The following is a 21814-nucleotide window of genomic DNA, read 5'->3' on the forward strand; positions in this document are numbered from 1 at the left end:
ATTAATCTGAGAATTTTATCACACCACTACAAAGAAGAGAAGAGTCCGGAAACAGACCTATATGTGTATTCACCCAAATGATCCTTATTAATTGTTGATTCCTTGTTTAAGAATTTGCCTACTTGCTAAAATTTATTTATAAACCCCCAAATCAGTACTTGTGGAACTTCCATGGTCTTAACAGGGTATGCTCACAGCAGTGAAAAATAAGAGTTGCCGACAATGTTAAACAAGGCTATCCTCTGACTTACATCAGGTCTCCTACGACAAACTAGTATTATTAGTATTATTTAGAATACTAAAAATATTTTTTAGTGCCATGTTTTTTGCTTTTATGTTTTGTTGGTGATTTTTTTAAGATATATTTATTTATGATAGACATGGAGAGAAAGAGAGGCAGAGACACAGGAGGAGGGAGAAGCAGGCTCCATGCCGGGAGCCTGACGTGGGACTCGATCCCGGGACTCCAGGATCGCGCCCTGGGCCAAAGGCAGGCACTAAACCGCTGAGCCACCCAGGGATCCCCTTGTTGGTGATTTTGCTTTTAAAATGTCCCCTATGTATGTACCTAAGAGGAAAAAAAGCTGATATTCCTTATGGAAAAAAGTATTTGTGCTAGGTAAACTCTGTTCTAGCATGAATTAATCAACTGTGTGTCTGTATAATAAAGTATTATTAAATAGAAACACATAAGACAAGGTTATGTATTGATTAAATGACAAAGATGTGACCAACGAGGCTTGCAGAAACCTAGCCTTGTATTTCCCAGAGAAATAATAATTCAATCTCACCAATTCAGTGCTCATGAGGACTTATTATAACATAACAACTGCAAATAACCAGAACTGACTGTATGTGTATACCCATGTATATGTGCAAACACAGTTCACTGGAAATACTCTTTTCAACAAATGGTACTGGGACACTGAATATTTCCAATACAGAAACATAAATTTCCATCCATTCCTTGGGAATGCAAACTGGTGCAGCCATACTGGAAAACAGCATGCAAGTTCTTCAAAAAGTGATCCAGCAATCGCATTACTAGGTATTTACCCAAAGAATACAAAACTACTAATTCAAAGGGATACATGCACCCTGATGTTTCTGCAGTAATAAATATCTACAAGAGTCAAATTATGGAAACAGCCCACATGTCCGTCAATTGATGAATAAAGATGATGTGATTCATACATACATACACACACACACACACACACACACAAATGTTGTATTCAATTAAAAAAAAATGAAAACTTGCCATTTGCAGAGATATGGGTGGAGCTAGGCATTGTGCCTGCAATTCTCTCCATCTCCCTCTGCCCCCCACATTGCTCTTAAAAAAAGAAAAAAAAGGCATGCCCTTGTAATGAGTACCAGGTGCTATGTGGAAGCACTGAATCAGCATATTGTAATATTGTACACCAGAAACTAATATTATGCTGTATGTTAACTAACTGGAATTTAAATGAAAACTTTTTTAAGGGATGCCTGGGTGGCTCAACGGTTGAGTGTCTGCTTTTGGCTCAGGGCATGATCCCTGGGTCCTGGGATTGAGTCCCACATCAGCCTCCCCACAGGGAGCCTACTTCTCCCTCTGCCTATTTCTCTGCCTCTCTGTGTCTATCATGAATAAATTAAAATAACAAAACACAAAATTTTCCATAAATGGCCCTCTGGGGCAGCCTTTTAATGTGGGTTTTTAATTTTTCAAGTTTACTCCTCTGTTACCAGGAAGTCCTCAGACCTACACATACAATTTGAGGGATGTTAAAACAAAAATCAACTTCTCTTTTATAGAAGAAATTTTGTGCTAGAGACCTTTAGGTCTAGGGAGCCTAAGAGGTGAAGCATTTTTAAGACTAAGGAGGTTTTGGTGGCAGATTTTAACTTTTTGGCATTACTAATTTCTTAAGTAAGTTTTGAATCTTATGAAACTAAAAGAATTATCCCAATTGGCATGCCTCAAAAACTAGAAACAGGAGAGAAAACCAACACAATGTGATTATAAGAGACATAAACTATGGCTCAGCCAAAAGTTTGAAGGTGAACAGAAGTCCACATTAGGCCTTATGAACCTGTCTCCACCCAACTATGTCAAGATAACATATGTGATAAGGCCCACTTGTATAAGGCCCACTTGTATCTGAATATTATGTAGCATAAATTCATAATAACTTGATATGATAGAAGAACACATTCAACTAATTTATTACTAGGATGAGAAAATAGTTTTTTTAAATCTCCACTTATTCTATCCATGAATAGCAGCTTTAAAAAAAAATTAAAAAAAGGTTCACTCTCAGATCTCATAAAATCCAAGAAAACTCTTATTTTCTTCAAATTAAAAATTGCCCGATGGCTATTTAATACCAAATTAACTTTTACTTTTTAAAGTAGTTCCAGGGGGCACCTAGCTGGCTCAGTCAGTAGAGCACATCAATTCTTGATCTCCGGGTTGTAAATTCAAGCCCCACATTGGTTCTAGAGATTACTTAAAAATAAAATCTTAAAAAAAAAAAAAAATTACGAAAAAAAAGGGGAGAGTTCAAAGGAAAGTTAATAACAGCAACTATTGCAAAAAAGGGGGTGGGGGAGCTACCTGGAGATTTCCAGACAAAGCCAAAGAATTAAATGTCTTCAGTGAAACATCCATAAATAGACATTACTGCACTAACCTAGAAGTCCTATTTCAACAAAATCAGAGATTAGCCCAAATTTTTAAAAGGTTATTTATAACTTGCCCAGTCACAAAAATATTTAGACCACTCTACCTCTAAACAAGCAAGGAGGAGGTTCTATTAAATGCTCTTAAGGTTTTCTTATACCTGTTTTTTTAGGCAGGCTCTATTCTTCGTTACAAGTAAACCTAACATTAAGTACAATCAAATAAGTCTCACATTTATCACTTATATGAACTGTACAGGCTGTGACATATTCTTTCAAGGCAATGCTACCTCCCAGATCCAAAAGACTACATACCAGACGTTGAGTAACCGGTCATGCACTGCTCCAGACAAGAAATAAAGACCTGTGATTCCATCAAACGGCTGGCTCTCATTAGGAGGTCTGATAGTAGTGAAGGTAAGTGATGAAACTGGCGTTGCATGGCCTGTGAAGTGCTAGAGAAAGTCAAATCTCATTTAGGAGAGGGCACAGAGCAGCAACAAAAATTAAGAGTCCATGTGGACGGACCATAAGCAATACATATGATCCATATCTGAAATCAGAACTCCAGGATAAAGGTAACAGCTAAATTGAATTCTAAGTAAGTGAGGTTATTTGTGCTGCATTCCTCTCACTTTTAAAAACTCCATCTGAAAATACTGAAAAATCACAATGTCCTTCTAACTCTCATGGCCCTACCTACTCTTTCTTCCATTTTTGCATTAAAAATCCACTTAATTCTATGCATGTTTAAAGGGATGCCTGGGTGCTCAGACACAGCCAAGGAATTGTAGGTCCTCATTTTACTCTCAGTGAGTCGAAACCACAATTTTAAGGCATCATCACAGCACCAAAAGTACACCCCTGAGCACACTCAAAATGCAGTATTATATCGCTATAGTAAATTCTGCAAATGTACTAAATGCTGGATGTAAGCTAGAAATAAAACTATCATTCTATAGCAGAATAAAAAATTTTTAATTCAAACTCTACTTATTTGTTCATTTTTCAAATGCATTTGAAATTGACACATCTAACCTATTTAATATCAACAAACCAGATTTGGAAGTAACTGCTGTCTACAGATTCTACTATCTGATATGTGTGAAAACAACAAATCTATAGTCTTAAAACAATATGCTATGGCTCAGACTTTCTGCCCTTCTCCACACTTACTCTAGATGACTATGAGGCTTACAACTAATTTGATTCACTCACTCTGTAGATTTCTTTGGTCTCCAAAACCCACAGTTTGATTGTTCGGCCAGCTGAAAGCAACATCTTTCCATCTGGGCTAATACACAGGGAGCTGACACTGCTATTGTCGCCTTTCCATTTGCTGTATTGTGAAGAGAAACAAAAACATCTCAATGAATTTGGAGAAAACAGAGCAAAAAGATAACAAAAAACAAATCAGGCATTAAAATATTACTTAAGGTTCAATGCCACATTGCATTCCCTAAAAACCTGTGTCAAGTGACTAACCACAGAAGTACACTAAGGTAAAGCCTGGCCAATAAAACAAATTCTCAAGAAGTAACCAGAAAATGTAAGAGTAAGAGTTTTAAAAATGTAAAATGAGAAGTTGTGCCCCCTGTGATCTATGAAGTAGATTTTGTGAATGTCCAGGAAACTCTATCAGGCTGACTGGACCACAAGTCCATCCTATCCCCACCATGGTTCCTGCATTCTGTGGAAGGGTGGCCTTTAGTTTACTTAGCAACACAAATTATTTCTCAAGCTACAGTCCAAAAAAGTTATTTCTATCCCAAATCAACATAGATATACCCCAATCTGACAGAGCAAAATAAATTAGGTCTAGATGATCCCCTTCCAATACTTTAAACATGAGTAGCAACATGAATCTTTGCAGGTTGTCACACACATTAATATATTTATACACAACAAGGAGCTTGGCTATTCACTTATAAAATCAAGAAACAACAGTAGCAATCTTCTCCCAAAAAAGGTTAGTTATAAAGTAAAAGAAAACATACTGCTCTGCCAGTCACATTGGAATATGTCAAATTACTCATTTGGAAAAACAAAAGTAGATTCCTCTCTTACACTACACACAAAAAAAAACTGATTAAACTAAAACTGATGAAAATTAAGTATTAAAAAATGTATAGGAGAGTGTTTTTACAATCCTGGCTTAGGAAAAGACCTTCCAAAGCAGTTACAAACCATAAATCATAATGGGAAAAATAATCTGATTTAAATAAATAAAACTTCTGTACTACAAATCATATATTTAAAAGCAAAAGGCTAGAAAATATCAAAAATATAAACTATGAGAAAAGGATTAATATTCAAAATACATGAATAGCTCTTTATATTAAAAAAAATAACTCAAGTCCAAAAAAAGAACTCAAAATAAAAACACATGAAAGAAATAAACAGACAATTCATACAAGAAATACAAATTGTCAATAAACATGAAAATACTCAACTTTACTAGTAATCAAGGAGAGACAGCAGTAACATAGGAGACCTTTTCCTTTATCCTTTTCAGCTAACACTTTCAACAATTTCTCAGGAATTCCCACAGCTTCAACATTTTATATTCATTATTCCACACATATTCACTTAATATACATATTTAAAAAAAGACAGGGTCACCACCTGACAAGCTTCCTTGAATCTACCTTCCCACTCAGCACTGAAACAGTCACAGAACTACCACTGCCACAGCTCCCCCCTTCCATCACCAAACCCCCCCCCCCCCATTAAGAGCTGTGCAACTCAGAAAGTAACCTCCTACACATCAGTATCACCTGAGAACTTATTAGAATTTGACTCCCAAACCCCACCTGGACCTACTGAATCAGCTGTCTGCGCAAGTAATTAACATGCACATCACAGCACTAAAAGATTTCTCTGTAGAAAATGTGACTGAGGGCAAAGTAATAACCCACACAATCTGACATTTGAAGGCTTCCTCATCACTCTACAAATGAAGCCCACAATTGGGCCACCCACCCACACAGGCCTTCCAATCGGCTTTTTAATATTTTATTTTCAAACAACAGGCAGCCAAGGATCCTCAGTCATTTGAAGAATGCCTTTAACATAGAAGAAGCTAAAATAAAAAATCACAACACATCTTTAAGAGGGAGATGATATAAGGAATAAAAGAAAAATACTTTAAATCCTGTAATTATTATCTTCAGAGAGTTAGAAAATATTATATCCATGAAGGAAACATGAAGCAACCAAAAGAAATATTAAAAGAACAAAAACAAAGCTCCCAGAAGTTAAAAGTATGGGTAGAGAAATTTAAAAATTGGCTACAAGATTGAAAGATGAAATAGGGGAAATCTCCTCCGTAACAAAAGAAAAGGACAAAAGGGAAAATAAGAATAAATTTAAGGGATTAGTCCAGGAGATAACATCTATGTATGGGTAGGTTACACTAGAGAAAGGTCAAAGACAACAGAGGGATGAAATTGTCAAATAAACTGTACAAGGAAAAATGAAGAACATGAATACTCCCAGGGGAAATGGTCCCTTGAGTAATTCACTAACTAACTAAAAACACACTGGATATTTTAGAACATAAAGATAATTAATACTGAAAACTAAAAACCAATGAACCATAAATAAACAAATCAATGAACCAATGCTTCAAAATCCTGAGTTATTTCCAACCTAAAATTCTCTCTTCACACTAAGTCAACTGTGAGGATACAATAAAGTCGTCGGTAGATGCACAAAATCTCAGTAAATTTACTATCCACATACTTGTCTTAGGAAGCTACCAATTAGTGGATTTCACAAAAAAGAGAAGAGTAATCCAACGAAGAGAAAATGGGATCCAAGAAATAGAGGTTCCATCTGACAAAGAGAATTCTCAGGATAATAATGAAAGAAAATCCCAGGATCATCACTGATCAGCAGAACCTGGAAGAAAGCTGAGAAGTCCTCCAAGAAATAGATGAACCTGGAGGGAAGCCTTCAGAAATAAATATAACTGGTATAACTGGTATGTCTGGGTGGCTCAGCAGTTGAGGGTCTGCCTTCAACTCAAGGTGTGATCCTAGGGGTCCTAGGATGGAGTCGGAGCCTGCTTCTCCCTCTGCCTATGTCTCTACTTCTCTCTCAGTGTCTCTCATGAATAAAATCTTTAAAATAAATAAATAAAAATAAATAAATATAACTGATTAACTGATGTGTCCCCCAAATAACATCCTACTGTGAAAGTGAAAATGAGCAAATAATAGGTATATACAAAACTAAGCAAACGAACAGTAAGGCAACTCTATGACCTAAGAAAAGCAGTTTCATGCCAAAAAATAATATAAACCTGGTAGAGTACAAGGCTTATCTGTAATATTTAATGCAAACAATGAACAGCCCTTCATCAAAAAGCTGTGATGTAACAATACTGAGAGAATGAAAAGAGGAGAGGCTAGAGGCTAAGAGCTAAATTCTCATCTTTCATAGTAGGAAGTCAACACATAATAACTAAAATGGAACACGGAGTCTATTAACAGTAGCCTAAGAATGCCAATAATGAAGGTAGAAACACGGTATCGTATGGGACATAGTGGGGATGAGAGTTCAGGCTCAGATCCAACCTATTTCTGGGATTAAACCCAACACTGTAGAATGTGAACAAGAGCCTTCAACATTAGTAGCCCTACTGGGTGTTATTCTGTATGTTAGTAAATTGAACACCAATAAAAAAAAAAATAAAAAATAAAAAATAAAAAAAAAACATTAGTAGCCCTTATGTGAAGCACATACAGTTGCAGGGGCCCCACCCAGACCTAGTAGAGAATCTCCACAGGTATTTCTGACAGTCATCAGTGGGGAAAATACTGCCACAGATAAATGGAGGTACAATATTTATGGAACCTCCAGGCAGATGACCTGTTCATCTGCACCTCCTGCCCCAAGCCCTCCTTCAAATTCTAAGCCTCTATCACCACTCCACCTGCTTGACTTTCATGTATTATTTCAAATTCAACTTGTCTGAAAACTCAAAACCATTTTGCTCTTCTGGCTGTAATTTCCATGAACTGAACCACTACTCCCCTGGTAAATTCACAAAGCTGAAAAGTTAAGAGTTATATTTAACTTCTTTCTGTTACTTAATACCCCCTTCCATGTTACCCAAATGTTCTTAGTTGGTATCTTTTCCATTTTCACATCTCACTTAACCATCCCACTCTTGAACTACTACAACCACCTGGAATCTGGCTCCTTTGCCTTTGAACCAGATCTTTTCCATTTATTCTACACAATGCTGGCAGATCACCTTTTCCTAAAGTATCATCTTGGTAACTTTATTCTTAAGACATGAAGTTCAGAGATGCCTGGGTGGCTCAGAGGGTGAGTGTCTGCCTTTGGCTCAGGTTGTGATCCTGGAGTGCCGAGATGGAGTCCCACATCAGGCTTCCTGCATGGAGCCTGCTTCTCCCTCTGCCTGTGTCTCTGCCTCTCTCCCTCTATGTCTCTCATGTATAAAGAAATAAAATCTTTAAAAATTAAAAAAAAAAAAACCCATGACGTTCAGTGGCACTCTCTCCTGCTTATGACATAGAATCTAGAACTCCAAGAAAACAACTTTAAAACAGCAGGAAAACACTGGGCCAGAATCCAAGACAGCAGGATAAGAACTTCTTTCCTGCCACTTACTAGCTAGAAGACCACAGGCTTCATTATCGTTCCTAGGGTCCTCATCTGCCTAAGCTGAACTAATTCAACATTTACTAAACATCTACTATAAAGCCTATCATAGGATTAGGTGCTTGAACTAGAAAAGTTGTCGGAGACTTTTATGTATGACAGGTAAGGCCAGACTCTTAAGATACTTTGGCCCATATCCTCTACCAGCCATTATTCCCTAGTATGTAAATCCTCTAAATCTTTCACGTCCCTTTCTCCTAGCCTTGGTCTTGCCATCTCCCCACCTTCCTCCCCTGCCCCCCAAAGGATTCTTCTACCCTCCTCATTTCAAATCTTACCTCTCCTAAAGGCCAAATCAAATCCCTTCTCTACCACCAGGCCTTGCCAACACTATCCAACTCATGGATATGTCTTATGGTATGTCTTGTGCAATTATTTTACTCTCATTTAACATTAATGTATTAAAATCTTACAAGCCTGATTAAAAAGTTCTTTGACAGCCTATAACCTCATTAGTATTTATCTACATTCTGTGTGTCCAAAATCAAACTTGACCTACAGCCAAGAACAGTCTTTGATTGGTCAACTCTAATGCATTTTCAACAATAACCAAGTTACCCCTCCAATAGCATGGAACCATCAACATTACTCACCACTTTACTTTGCATGTCTGTGTATTCCATTCCACAATATATTTATCATCTGAACAACTATACAAACAACCATTATCTTGATGCCACTGTATGCAGTTGACCTTGTTGTCATGTCCACCACTCTACAGATTAAAAAAAAAAAAAAGATTAAAAGAAAAAAAACACACCTGATATAATTACACATCCTGGAATAATTAATAACAGCCAATAAAAAAGACAGGCTTTAATGTAACTAAAAACACCCTAACCTACATCTACCCATTTGCAAAATCAAAAAAGAGATAAATCACCTATAAATACATCAAGTGTCAACTTTCCCTTTTTTTCTGGAAAAATATACTTCCACATCATAAGTCAAAGGATTCTAGTTCTAAATGCCACTTGCTTGACAGGAATGCCATCACTAAGACAAGATAAAATACTTTGTGTACAGTGGCAGTTTGTGACAATTGAGTGAACTAATAGTCAAATCTCAGATTTTAAAGTCCGTATTTAAGATAAAAGGCATGTCTAGCCAAAACTATCCTTGAAAATTCTTTTTTAAAAAAACTACCAAAACCATCTCTCAATAAAGAAATCAGTTTCTTCAGGTAAACATTAAATATTTCCTCATGTTATGGAAGATACGATACCAACGATACTTTAAACATTCAACACAGCTAGATGATCACTCACTCAGCAGCAAACAGGAATGGAGACATCAACAGGGGAAGGGCAAGTTCAACTCTCCCACCAACCTCACACACATTCCAGGACAAACTCATTCAGTAGAATAAGGTTGTTACATCATCTAAACTGTGAGCAATTATGATTTTCACTTTTCTACTTAAATTCACATTACAATTAAATGAATACATGAATCACCATCATGTACTTATGTAAGCTAAGAATAAAACTCAAAATCACTACTTCTATTACATAGATTGCTCCAACCTCAAAAGAAAAATACTTCTATATATCAAGTTCAGCTATGTCCTTTCCCGAGAATGAGCTATCGACTCAAGGAACTAAGTCCTGTATCACTGACACAAAGAACTGAATAAAGGATATAAACAGGTAAATTCTGTAGAAAAAATTTAGTAAGAAAATAAGATTTTCCAAGTTAGTATACTATGCATAAAAAGCCTTAACATTTTGACTCATTAATTACAGATTAGTAATTCTGGGAATCCATGTAAACAGCAAACAAAACATTTAACAACAAAAAACTGGAAGACACTTTAATTCTCAGTAATTATTAAATCACCAAGGGATTATCTAATTTAGTAGGATTTTAGGCAGTCATTGAAACTAGTCCTTGGCATATATGAAAACTGCTCATGTTGTAATTTAATGGGAAATACCAGGAAATGAAATAGATGAGTAGAACTATATTGCTTAAACACATGCATAAAGAAACACACAATCTATTAAACATCTCTCAGTGATAGAACAATTTTTTTCCCTTTTCAACATTATGTAGTTCCAAATTATCTATGGAGAATGTTACTTAAAATAGAAAACACTTTAATTCATACATACATAAAGCATTCCTATATAAAACAGAAGCTCAGGGAACACCAAAAACATAATGTAATAGATAGCGTCTGAAACAAATTATGCTACGTTAAATCACTGCCCTGTAGTGCCAAACTCTCACTTTGTTCTGTGATGCTGAGGCTGGAACTCCAGACCACATTCCTGCTTCGCCAGCTAGGTGGCCAGGAGGCTCCACCAATAAGGCGTGCTAGAGGGAGATAAGGCTGAAAGAGGAACAAGGAACTTGTTCTATCCTGTCTACTAGTGTGCATCAGCCAGGTGTTTCTTTACCCTAGCAGAGAAATCCTTTCAGTAGCAGCTGAACCCAATATGCAATTGTTCTAATATCTGAGGAACTAGTCTCCTCTCCTCTCTTCAGAGACCCCCGCAGTCAGCTAGAGCTCTGTCCTCAGAGGTCTGGACCGCAAACCCACGGGGTCACTCCTCCACAAGAGACAGCAGCAAAGAGAGCAACACCTGCTCCTCAAAGGTCTGCATTTCAGCAGTGATCCCAACTGCCTCCTTTGTCCCCCAGCCCAAAAGGTGGTAAGCGCTTTCCTGCAGTCACAATTTGTGGTACCTAGAATTCTTTTTACCCTTTATTTTAAACCTCGTCATATAAATAAATAAATAAACAAAGCTCGTCAACAGTTCTTCATATTCTAGCCTATAATAAAGATTATGTTACCTATTATAGCTATTAACAAACATTACCACAATTTTAAAGGTGGGGGCAGAAAAATGCCCCATGGTGTAGATCCTGTAACATTATTCTGTTGTTTTTAATAAATCTCTAATAATCAGTTTCTTCATCATTTCTTTTATATACAATAACATCCACACACACACATATCTATACTTACTATCAATTTACTGTGTAATTCTCCTTTCACTGTACTGTATAATAAAATACTACCAACTGCTGTACCAAGGGCCAACAAGTCAATCTGGTTACTCGTTCCTATAGCTTCTGATTTCCTTTTTTTCCTCTGGGGACTTTCCTAGGGGGGGAAAAAAACAAATGGTTCATTTTGTATTTCAAACACAAGACATCATTAACACATAAATGTAAATGCCCACTAACCCACAAATGAAATGACCGCTACCAAAAGACACTTACCATAGAGGGGGAATGGACAACTCTGAAATGCTTTCTCACTATGGGGGGGGGGGGGGGGGGGGAGGAGACACACTCCAATGGGAAGAGGAGCTTACAATTCTTTGTCCCTGTCTCCTACCTCTCTGGAAGGAACGGGACAAATAAGACATGCTCTTGGTATTCTCTTAAAAGGTCCAAGCAGTCTCCTTGATGCTTCTACTTCTCAGAAATGAACCACTCGTGACAGTTCCAAGTGAAGCCTCCACTCTCAAGCAGAGATGACAGATGCATACCAGAGCAATCAACACTTCCTTTTTGTGTTCCCTCCTCATATTTGTGTTCTAGCTTCATTCTCAGGAAAGGGTACTCAAATGTTTTTATAAACATACATTTACTTCAGTTTCAGTCAAAAAATATTTGTAACTAGTAGAGTACACTAAAGTTGCTATATCATGTGACAATTAAGGGTGGTGAGTCTGAGTGTTCCTCGTGGTCTTGGTGATCCCAATGACTTACGAGGCACAAGTTCCAACCTAGTGTCATAATGCCACAAAACTACTTTTGATTTACTTCAAAAATAATACTAACAACTCCTGTCTGTCCAAAGATAATCAAGATCACAACTTCAGAGTATTACATCAGAGTTTACAACGCTGAAAATTTGTAATTTCAGAACTTCTCTTACATATGATGTTTTTTAAATTAAAGCTTGCCAGCCTTTGCTTTAGCATAAAGCTCTAAGAAATCCGTTCTTTTAACATAAAACAGACCACTACCTCAGGAAAAAGAACATTCTCTCAATAGTGCAAGATCTTTGTTCTATAGTACAAAGCAGCAGCCCAGCCAGGATACATAAAAATTTGCCCAACCCAAAAATCGCCAATGAAAACTACGATGTTTCAGGTGTGTAAAGAATACCAAGAGTAGATTTTAAAGTACTCTCCATTTTTTTCTCTTAGTTATAGGCATGTTGCATTTGAAGAATTGTATTCACTAGACACACTTAGGTCAACAAAAGTAAAAAGATTTAACAATAGTAACTTTTTACACATATAGAAAATACACATTTTGCAAGTCCAAAGAAATGTATCTACATTAATAATAAACCCCAAAGAAAAGTTACAATTAAAAGCCAAGTATAAAACTATCTGATGGTCTTATCAGCAACATTTAATTTACTTGAAACATTGAAACTTTAGCACAAGCAATGTCCTAGGTCCCACCTTCATTCAGTTCAATGAATGTTTAAATCTACCTCTGAATGATCCCACCAGGCAGATGAGGTTTCTGCACAAGGTTATGAATACAAACAACTATTTCAGGCAACAGCAGTGGGGGAAAGCATACCAACCTCCTACTATACTTCATCAGATTCTAGAAATTACTTCTCCAACTCTTGGTTTTCCCAAATCAAGTTAAAAATGATCTCACACTGAGGTTTCTAATGTGTGAAACACAGGCTGGTCCAAATACGTGTGTTTTTCTACAGGTATGAATTTGCATTAAAAAGCACATAAAGGGGTGTCTTCCAACTTCCTCAGTTGGAAGAGCACACAACTTGATCTTAGGTTGTGAGTTCAAACCTCATGCTGGGTGTAGAGATTTTTTTTTAACAAGACAAAAAAATTAAATAAAAAGCACCAAGAAATTTTAGATATTAAACATTAACATATTCAAATCCTAATTTCCCTATCAACAAAATCTGTGTATTTTGGGAGAAGCAAGCAGAGGCAATTGGAAGAGCATCCACAGAACCTATGCTCAATTTTGAGGATCACTGGTCTAAGCGCACAATGCATCTCAAAGAACTACTGACATATTTTCTCAGAGTTGGACGATCTTTTTAAAAATCACTTTCCAGTTAGCAGGATGAGCATGTCTGAACAGGTCAACCAAGTAAGTTTATAAAAGCAATGTGCATTTTTTTAAAAAGATTCTATGTATTTATTCATGAGAGACATATAGAAAGAGAGAGAGGCAGAGACACAGGCAGAGGGAGAAGCAGGCTCCATGCAAGGAGCCCGACATGGGACTTGATCCCGGGTCTCCAGGATCACACCCTGGGCTGCAGGCGGCGCTAAACCGCTGCACCACTGGGGCTGCCTAGCAATGTGCATTTTAGTAAATCTACTATTTTAAATATTACCAAGAATATAGTGCTGACGATTATAGATTATGACAGACCTTTGCTGGCATTTTCTTTCTGAACTTGTTGGTCCTATGATCAGAAAGTTCAGTGACTCCCCAGAGAAGAATGAATCAATACAAGCAACTGTCTGGTATTCAAAAGCATCTGCAATTTGCCTCCAGACCACCTTTTCCAACCTTCTTTCCAATTCCATCTTTATATTACACTCCCTAATCACTAATACTTTCCCATTTTGCTTCTGCTTTTCCCTCAACTTGGAGGGACCTTTTCCTGCTCACTTCAATTTTCTTTTGGTTAAAGATCTAGTATCCATGCCTCAAGGTCCACTGTCTCATCCCTCCACAAAAACTTCTTTCTCTTAAGGTATACATCATACTGTGCTTCTCACTACAGACACAGTATATCTGAATTGTCTATTTCTTCCCTAATGTGTCTCAGTCACATGCAATTTTACTTCCTCTGAAGTACCTAGCACAATGTCATGTACACACTCATTACACATGTAAATACATAAAGTAATGAAAAGGGTAAGCTAAAACTTTAGTTTACATTTGTGACTGGAAAATCTGGAGTTCCTAGAGGTACCAGGAGTGAAGACCCAAAAGTTGTGATTTCTCTCTTTTTTAAAAGATTTTATTTATTTGAGAGAGGGAGAAAGAGTGAATGAGTAGGGGAGAGGGGAAAAGAGAGAAGCAGGCTCCCCCACTGAGCAGGGAGCCAAACTTGGGGCTTGATCCCAGGGCCCTGGGATTATGACCCGAGCCCAAGACAGACACTTAACCAACTGAGCCACCCAGGCGCCCAGAAATGTGATTTCTTAAAGAGTCTTTTTCAATGTGAAGAGTCTGACTAGGTTACGCAATAAAGAGTAGCACCAGTCTGAAAAAGTTTATCAGCACGTGATCCAGAAGGCAGTAAGAAGGCTGAGTGAGAATCTCAAGGGGCTAAGTGCATGATTTACAAAAGCAAGACATAGGGCAGATGTGGTGAAGACAGGAGGAAAAAAAAAAAAAAACCCAAGTGATAAATCTGAGTTTGATCAATTAGGCAAGGAGTTTTTAGACTGAGTTCCCAGAGTAAGAAGAGTTTACATGGAGAGCCAATACACACACTCATAAAAACATATGTATATATAATTGAAACAGGCTCCACAAAAAACTTACTCTTTCCCATGCTAAATACACCATTTTTTTAACTCTATCACAAGCCACTAAATCTGTTTCATAATCTACTAATAGATCAAAACCTATTTTTGAAAAATCCTGACCTCTAGACACTGAAAATTATGCCCAAGTTTCAAGTTCCATTCTGCAATTAGTCTCCTACCCCTTTTCTTGGCCTACCTTACTGTCACTTCTCTGGCAAATGTTTAAGTTTCATGGATAACTGTGAACAAAATGTGTGCATTTTACATGTAATTACACAGTATTTATATTGAAAACAAATTCTGATAACCAGGAACTTCTATTCCTGCCAACAGGATCTCATCTGCAAATTTTCCCTTGTTTTGAGGTTTAAATACTAGGAAGACCCTAAGATAAAGCATCATATATTCACAAACACAACTGGACTGTACTATATCTCCTAGGGATGGGAATAGGAATACTCAACTCAGATTCCTCCTAGAAACATTCTTAATGCTACTGTGCTTGCCCTGTCTCATGTCTGAAATGCCATGTGCTTCGTTCAACAAGCACTAAGCTGTGTGAGATCATTTTAACTGCAGTGACAGCAAAGCAGCATAAATACATTTACTGTGGTAGCTGATAGTAGACAAGGTCTGTTTCTTCAGGGCTATAGCCCAGCTTGGAAAGGAAAAGTAGAAAAGTTTGATAGATTTCAGGGGGTGATGAAATAGCAGGGTCAGTGACAGGTGGCTCAGGCACTTACTGTGTGTGGCTTTGGCCTATCAATTAACATCTCAGCCTCGGTTTACACACACATACCTGAAGAGCTTTAAAAACAGCATCCATCTATATAGTCCATCAATCTGTTTCCTTGCACTTTTCTTATCCTCATTAGAGGTCCTCTCTTCCCAGGTTCCATCAACCAAATGATATGCTCATCTATATGATATGTACAAAAACCCTCTAAACACTATTATGGCATATATAATCATTCTTGGCCAAGAACAAGAAAGAGCAATTTGATTCTTCTAAACATTTAAGAACCATTGCTTTAACTCTTGTTACCCAAGCAACTCAGTACCAACTCCTTTTTCTCCACTCACAGGAGTGATGTCATCAAACTTTGTCCTTGGGTGGCAACTTGCCAATTACTGAACTAGATATAGGATACTCTTACAAAATGATTTACACTGAGGATTGTAGCAGTAAATTATAAAATGAGCCCATAGGGAATGGTCAATGAATCATTCAATAACAACATTTACTGAGCGCTTACTACATCAATGATATACACTGCCTCATTTAATTATCTGAGAAGCCTGAAAGGTGGGTAGCATAATCTCCACTTCATGTTTGTTTGTTTTTAAAATATTTTATTTATTTATTCATGAGAGACACAGAGAGAAGGCAGAGACATAGGTAGAGGGAGAAGCAGACCCCTCACAGGAGCCCGAGGTGAGACTCACCCCGGAACTCCAAGATCACATCCTGAGCCAAAAGCAGATACTTAACCACTGTGCCACCCAGATATCCCTCCACTTCATGTTTGAGTAACAAAAATCTTAAGGTGTTGGGAATACAGGATAAAATCCTTTCCAAGCCTGAAACTCTAATCCTCAAAGATGTAAAATAAAAGGGTTTAATAAAATGAGAGCATCTTAACATTTCAGTGGCAAGGATCATAACCCAGGGACCTGGGAACAGAGATGAAGCAGCTGCTACAAATCACTCACTTTCTAGCTTTAAAAAAGTCATGTGACTTTATAATTGTATGCCATAATATATGTGTACATTTAAGAGAACCACTTCTCTCTCTAATCTTCAAGTAAAATTAATGCTCTAGGATACATCCCCAATATGATGAAGACTGGATGTTCTTCCTACATTCCCCCCAACTCTCAATTCTATGACTCAAGATCTAGAGTTACAGTGTTAAGAACAGTAGACCAGAAGTCAGGAGACCTTACCCCTGGTGGTCACAGTGTCTTTATTGGTTATTAAAGCTTTGATGAAGTCACTTTGAACTTCCCTAGTGCTGATTCTCAGTTTTTAAAAATTTTATTTCAGGGTATTTCTTAGAGCTGTGTGGCTGAAATGAAAGCATCCAGATAAAATGATACTGAAACCTATACAAACTTTTTTTTTAAGTCAAACTCCTTTTTCAATGAGGCCCTTCAATGAGTGACTTGCTCAATGTGACAAAAGCAAGTGTGAGTTGAGTTCTGGATATGAAACCAAATCCAGATATTTTTCTACTATTTCAGAGTGGTACATAATCCAAAACTATGACTTTCAAAAAGAAACTTAAGACGAAGCCAAAGTTTTGTTCTTGAGGCATATAATGTGACATAAGTCAACAGAAAGGCAAAGGGGGACAGGGCAACAAATTTTTGCCAGCCTAATATTAACTATTATTTGTTGCAGGTAATGGAGAACGAAGCTCTAAATACCCGGGTTCTACTCCTGGTTCTATTTTTGGGTTTTATTTTTGCAAGTTGCTTAATTTTCCAGAGGCTCAGCTTCTTCTTCAGAAGCAAGGCAAAAAGTTAGTCTTTATCTACCTTCCAGGACTAACCATACAAATACAAGACATTAATTTAAAAAATAAAAAATAAAATAAAAAACCTTGCAGCACTTACATACACCAATCTAAATGTTTCTGCATTATTAAACAAGTTCACCTTCACAACCACTCTATGAGGTGGGTTCTGTTACTCCCATTTTACAAATGAGGAACTAGAGGCACAATTACTACTATGAAGCCAAACCTAGATTTAAATGTAAGTGGTAGAGCTTGGATCCATGTATCTAATCATTGCTCCAGGTTTTCCCTCAGCATCAGTATCACCATCTCTTTACAGGACTGTTAAAACAGAAACATAGAAAACAACTTTAAAAAGGAAAAATATGCAGACTGCTGCAACTAACAATGACGACTATTTTTTTTTAAGCCCAAGTTTGCCTTAAGAACCCTGAAGAGGTTTATTTATCAACTAAAGTCACTTCATCTAGAAACTAGGAAAATCTATCTTAACATCTGAAAAATACCTAAACATACTCATCCAAAGCATAGTTAGGTATACCCCTACTTTCAACCTAAAAATTTAGCAGTTCCCCTACGGTAGTCAGATGGGAGTTAAAAATCTGTCTTAAATACTAGCCTCTGAAGTTTTACACACGGTGTCAGCTAAACACTCACAATACCTGATGCTTCCGAATCACATTAGACTGATTCGGTGTGACTACCCTATACCTGCAGCCCCACGTGCATGTGAGTTAGAGCAGACGTGGTCGAGTGACTCAACAGCGAACGGCATCTTACCTGAGATGGGGCCCTAAGAGAGAAGCCTTCCCTAACTTGGCAACGTCCCATCTAAGAGAAACTTCACCTGGATTCACATTCATTACATTAAACCAGCTACTTCGCTTTACCCCCACATCCAAAAGCGGACTTCAGACTTAACGAGGGGGTGCATAAAGGAGGAGCTGAGCAGATGTTAAAAATGAAAAAGCATGAAGTTTCAAATGACTGAGACTGGAAACGAGTCTGAGAAATCAAGAGTTTCAAGAGTGAGAGTCCTACACACTGGACGTGGAAGACAACACGTGGTGAGCCTGCACCCAAGGGTTCTGGGGTGGGGTGGGGGGGTTGGGGGGGCTGTCCGGAAGCAAGGAAACAGGCTTAATTCATTGCAACCGCCTTAGGCAAAGTTGGTGAGCTAGAGAAATCGGAAAAGAGTAGTACAGTCCCAAGGAGGGGCTCTGTCAAAATCCAGGACACCGAAGAGCACATGTTGCTGCGCGAGGACTGGCAGAAGGAAGCCGCCCTGGGGAACCGGGGGCCTACGCGAACATGGCGGCCCCGGCGACAGCGGGGCGCGGGGCTCCGAGCGCAAGGAGCCCGTCGGCGGGGCTCCAGCCTACAGTCCCTCGCATCGGGCCGCGCCCTCTTTCGCTACTCTGCGGGCAGGCCGCACGCGGGACTCGCGAAGTGGACGAGTCCGCGCCGCCGCCACCGCCGCCGCCGCCGCGCTCCGTGCCTCCTCGCCCCGGGCCTCGGAGGGCCGCGCGACACGCCGGGCCACGCGCCGTCGGGCCGGGGCTGCCGAGGGGCCGCGCCCGGGCGGACGCCCACCCCCCGCCGGCCCGCCAGCTCTACCTTGGCCTGCAGCCGCGCTGGCGCCCAGGCCAGGCAGGTGCAGGTACCGCTGAGGTGCGCGGAAGGCACGTACTCCTGGTGCAGCCTATTGTTGGCGGTCTCCCACACTCGCAGCTGACCGTCGGCAGACGCCAAGGCGAAGTAGGCCTGGTTCAGCGGGGAGAAGGCGCAGGGAACCCCTGCCGGGGACAGGGGGTCGGCAACTCGGCCGCCACCCGCCGCCATTGCTGCCCTGGCTCCGCGGCAGCCACGTGTTCGCCTGTGCGCATGCGCACCGGCACGGGGCGGGGCCTGGAGGGAGGAAGTGGGGCGGGGGGAGCGCAGGGAGCCGAGGGAGTGGCTCTTCGCTGCTCCAGCTCGCGTTGGGTGGGCCCGGCCTGTGGACGGTGGCCCGGAGGACCCAATGCTAGCTTGTTCTGGTTGGTTGGGGGAGGGGACGTGCGGAGGGACTGGACTGCAGGCTGGAGTGCAGGCCAGGTCCTTGAAGAAAAAAAAAAAAAAAAAGGTTTGGTGTTTTGTTTTGTTTTTTAATAACATGATTGAACGAAATGTTTAAAAAAAATAACCACTTATAACTTCATGATTGTAGCAATTGTTTGCATTTTTTCTCATCCACTTCCAGGCTATAACCATGTGTGTATGTGTGTATACATATATACACATAACAGTCTATTCAGTCATAATTGTGTAAAAGTAACGGTAGGATCTGCCATCCACCCCCTCCCTTATTTGGTCAAGATCAATCCCATGTTACTACATCAAATAGACCATTTGTAATGACGCGGTAATATTTCACTAAATCTATGCATTGTGATTCAAGAAATGCCAGCTAGCTATTAATATCAATACAAAATGTTCTGCTCATAGAATAATTATACATATATATATGATAATATAATAATATTCAGCTCACAGTTTGTTGCCCAGCAGGAAAGACAAAAAAACACTACCCTCAGGAAGGGCTTTTACAGCCAGGGGGTGCCATGGTGACGTTTGCGCTTTAGATTATTTATAATGATAAACATTTACATTTTTTAGAAAGCTTCCTGGATTCCAACGGAGATGGTAAAAGGGTAAGAAGGAAAACCCACACGTGATATAGCACAATAGTGAGTCAGACTCACATGAAAGCAGCAAAGGTCAGGACCCCTGGGTGGCTGTGGATGAGCATCTGCCTTCCACTCAGGATGTGATCCCGGGGTCCTGGGATCCAGTCCCCCATCCGGCTCTCCGCAGAGATCCTGCTTCTCCCTCTACCTGTCTCTGCCTCTCTGTGTCTCTCATGAATAAATAAATAAAATCTTAAAAAAAAAAAAAAAAAAGAAAAAGAAAGCAGTAAAGGTGAGGAGAAGTGCCCAGATTCCAGATAGAATCTGAAGTTAGAGTCAACAAGGCTTGCTAAATGATTGCACAGGGTGAAAAAAAGACAAATGAAGGGACGACACTGAGGCCTGAGCAAACTAGTGAATGGTGATTCCATCAGCTAGATTGGGGAAACGAGTTTGACTGGAGTGACGATCAACTGTTTTGGACAGTTGAATATGATATGCCTACTGTACCTCCAAATTGAGTTGCTCAGCAGGAGTTGGCTACAGGAGAATAAGATCACAGAGATCACAGAGATCTAGTTTGGATGCACTAGCATACAGATAGATGTTATTTAAAACTGTAGGACTAGTCAGATCATGTTGGGCACAAGTATGGATAGAAAAGAAAACTTAGGGCAGCCTGGGTGGCTCAGTGGTTTAGCGCCGCCTTCAGCCCAGGGCACGATCCTGGAGTCCCAGGAACCAGTCCCACATCAGGCTCACTGCTTGGAGTCTGCTTCTCCCTCTGCCTGTGTCTCTGCCTCTCTCTCTCTCTCTCTCTCTCATAAATAAATAAAATCTTTAAAAAAAGAAAAGAAAACTTAGCCCAAACTGTGCAATATTAGAGGTCAGAAAGAGGAGGAAGATCCAGCAAAGAAGATTAAGAATGGGTAGGATGAATGCCCAGGAGAATGAGATGTCCTGGAAACCAAATCTTTTTTTTATATATATTTTATTTATTTATTAATGAGAGACACACAGAGAGAGGCAGAGACATAGGCAGAGAGAGGAGCAGGCTCCATGCAGGGAGCCCAATGTGGGACTCGATCCTGGAACTCTGGGATCATGCCCTGGGCATGAAGGCAGGCACTCAATCACTGAGCCACCCAGGCTCCTGAAACCAAATCTTTATAAGGATTTAGGAACCTGGACGCCTGGTTGGCCCAGCAGTTGAGTGCCTCCCTTTGGCCCAGGGCATGATCCCAGAGTCCCAGGATCGAGTCCCACATTGGGTTCCCTGCATGGAGCCTGCTCCTCTCTCTGCCTATGTCTCTGCCTCTCTCTGTGTGTCTCTCATTAATAAATAAATAAAATCTTTGAAAAAAAGAAAGAAAAGGATTTAGGAACCAAGACTTGATCAGAGCCATGTCAAATATTGCAAGATGAAGACTGAGAATGAACCAGATTTGGCAAGATGAGATCGTTGATTTAAAAGCATTTGAGGGATGCCTAACTGGCTCAGAAGGTGGAGCATGCAACTCTTGATCTCAGGATTATAGGTTTAAGCCCCATGTTGGATGTGGAGATTAATTACAAATAAAATCTTTTATAAAAAGAAAACACAAAAAAAGCAAAACAAAAGCAGTTAGGGCGGGGGATTTACTTTAGAGAGGGGAAGAGAAAAAGAGATATGAGAAAGAGTAGAAAAGCGATTTTCAGAAAAGTTTTCAAGGGTTTTTGTTATAAAGGAACATATATGAGCCTGTATGAAGAAAAGTCT

At 39.3% G+C, this 21814-nt stretch overlaps 1 protein-coding gene, 1 long non-coding RNA gene and 1 other non-coding gene across 3 annotated transcripts in view; 1 reads left to right on the forward strand and 2 right to left on the reverse strand.

Moving 5' to 3' along the window:
* Positions 1 to 19281, reverse strand: part of WDR43 (WD repeat domain 43) — a 44315-nt gene extending 25034 nt beyond the window's left edge. The window contains exons 1-5 of the mRNA XM_077843742.1: positions 19007 to 19281; positions 11336 to 11473; positions 8955 to 9076; positions 3886 to 4006; positions 2983 to 3122 (exon numbers count right to left, since the gene is read on the reverse strand). Coding sequence (XP_077699868.1) covers positions 2983 to 3122; positions 3886 to 4006; positions 8955 to 9076; positions 11336 to 11473; positions 19007 to 19231 — 746 coding nt within the window. The 5' untranslated portion in view covers positions 19232 to 19281. The remainder of the gene's footprint in view (positions 1 to 2982; positions 3123 to 3885; positions 4007 to 8954; positions 9077 to 11335; positions 11474 to 19006) is intronic.
* LOC144281432 (small nucleolar RNA SNORD53/SNORD92) lies at positions 3434 to 3518 on the reverse strand. The gene has a single exon (XR_013349966.1). It is a non-coding gene; the product is annotated as a small nucleolar RNA SNORD53/SNORD92 (small nucleolar RNA).
* On the forward strand, positions 8239 to 11082 carry LOC144281050 (uncharacterized). Its single transcript, XR_013349510.1, has 3 exons — positions 8239 to 8463; positions 9877 to 10010; positions 10852 to 11082. It is a non-coding gene; the product is annotated as an uncharacterized LOC144281050 (long non-coding RNA).
* Positions 19282 to 21814: the final 2533 nt, after the last annotated feature.

Source organism: Canis aureus, chromosome 12 (assembly GCF_053574225.1).
Source record: "Canis aureus isolate CA01 chromosome 12, VMU_Caureus_v.1.0, whole genome shotgun sequence".
NCBI classification, from domain to species: Eukaryota; Metazoa; Chordata; class Mammalia; order Carnivora; family Canidae; genus Canis; species Canis aureus.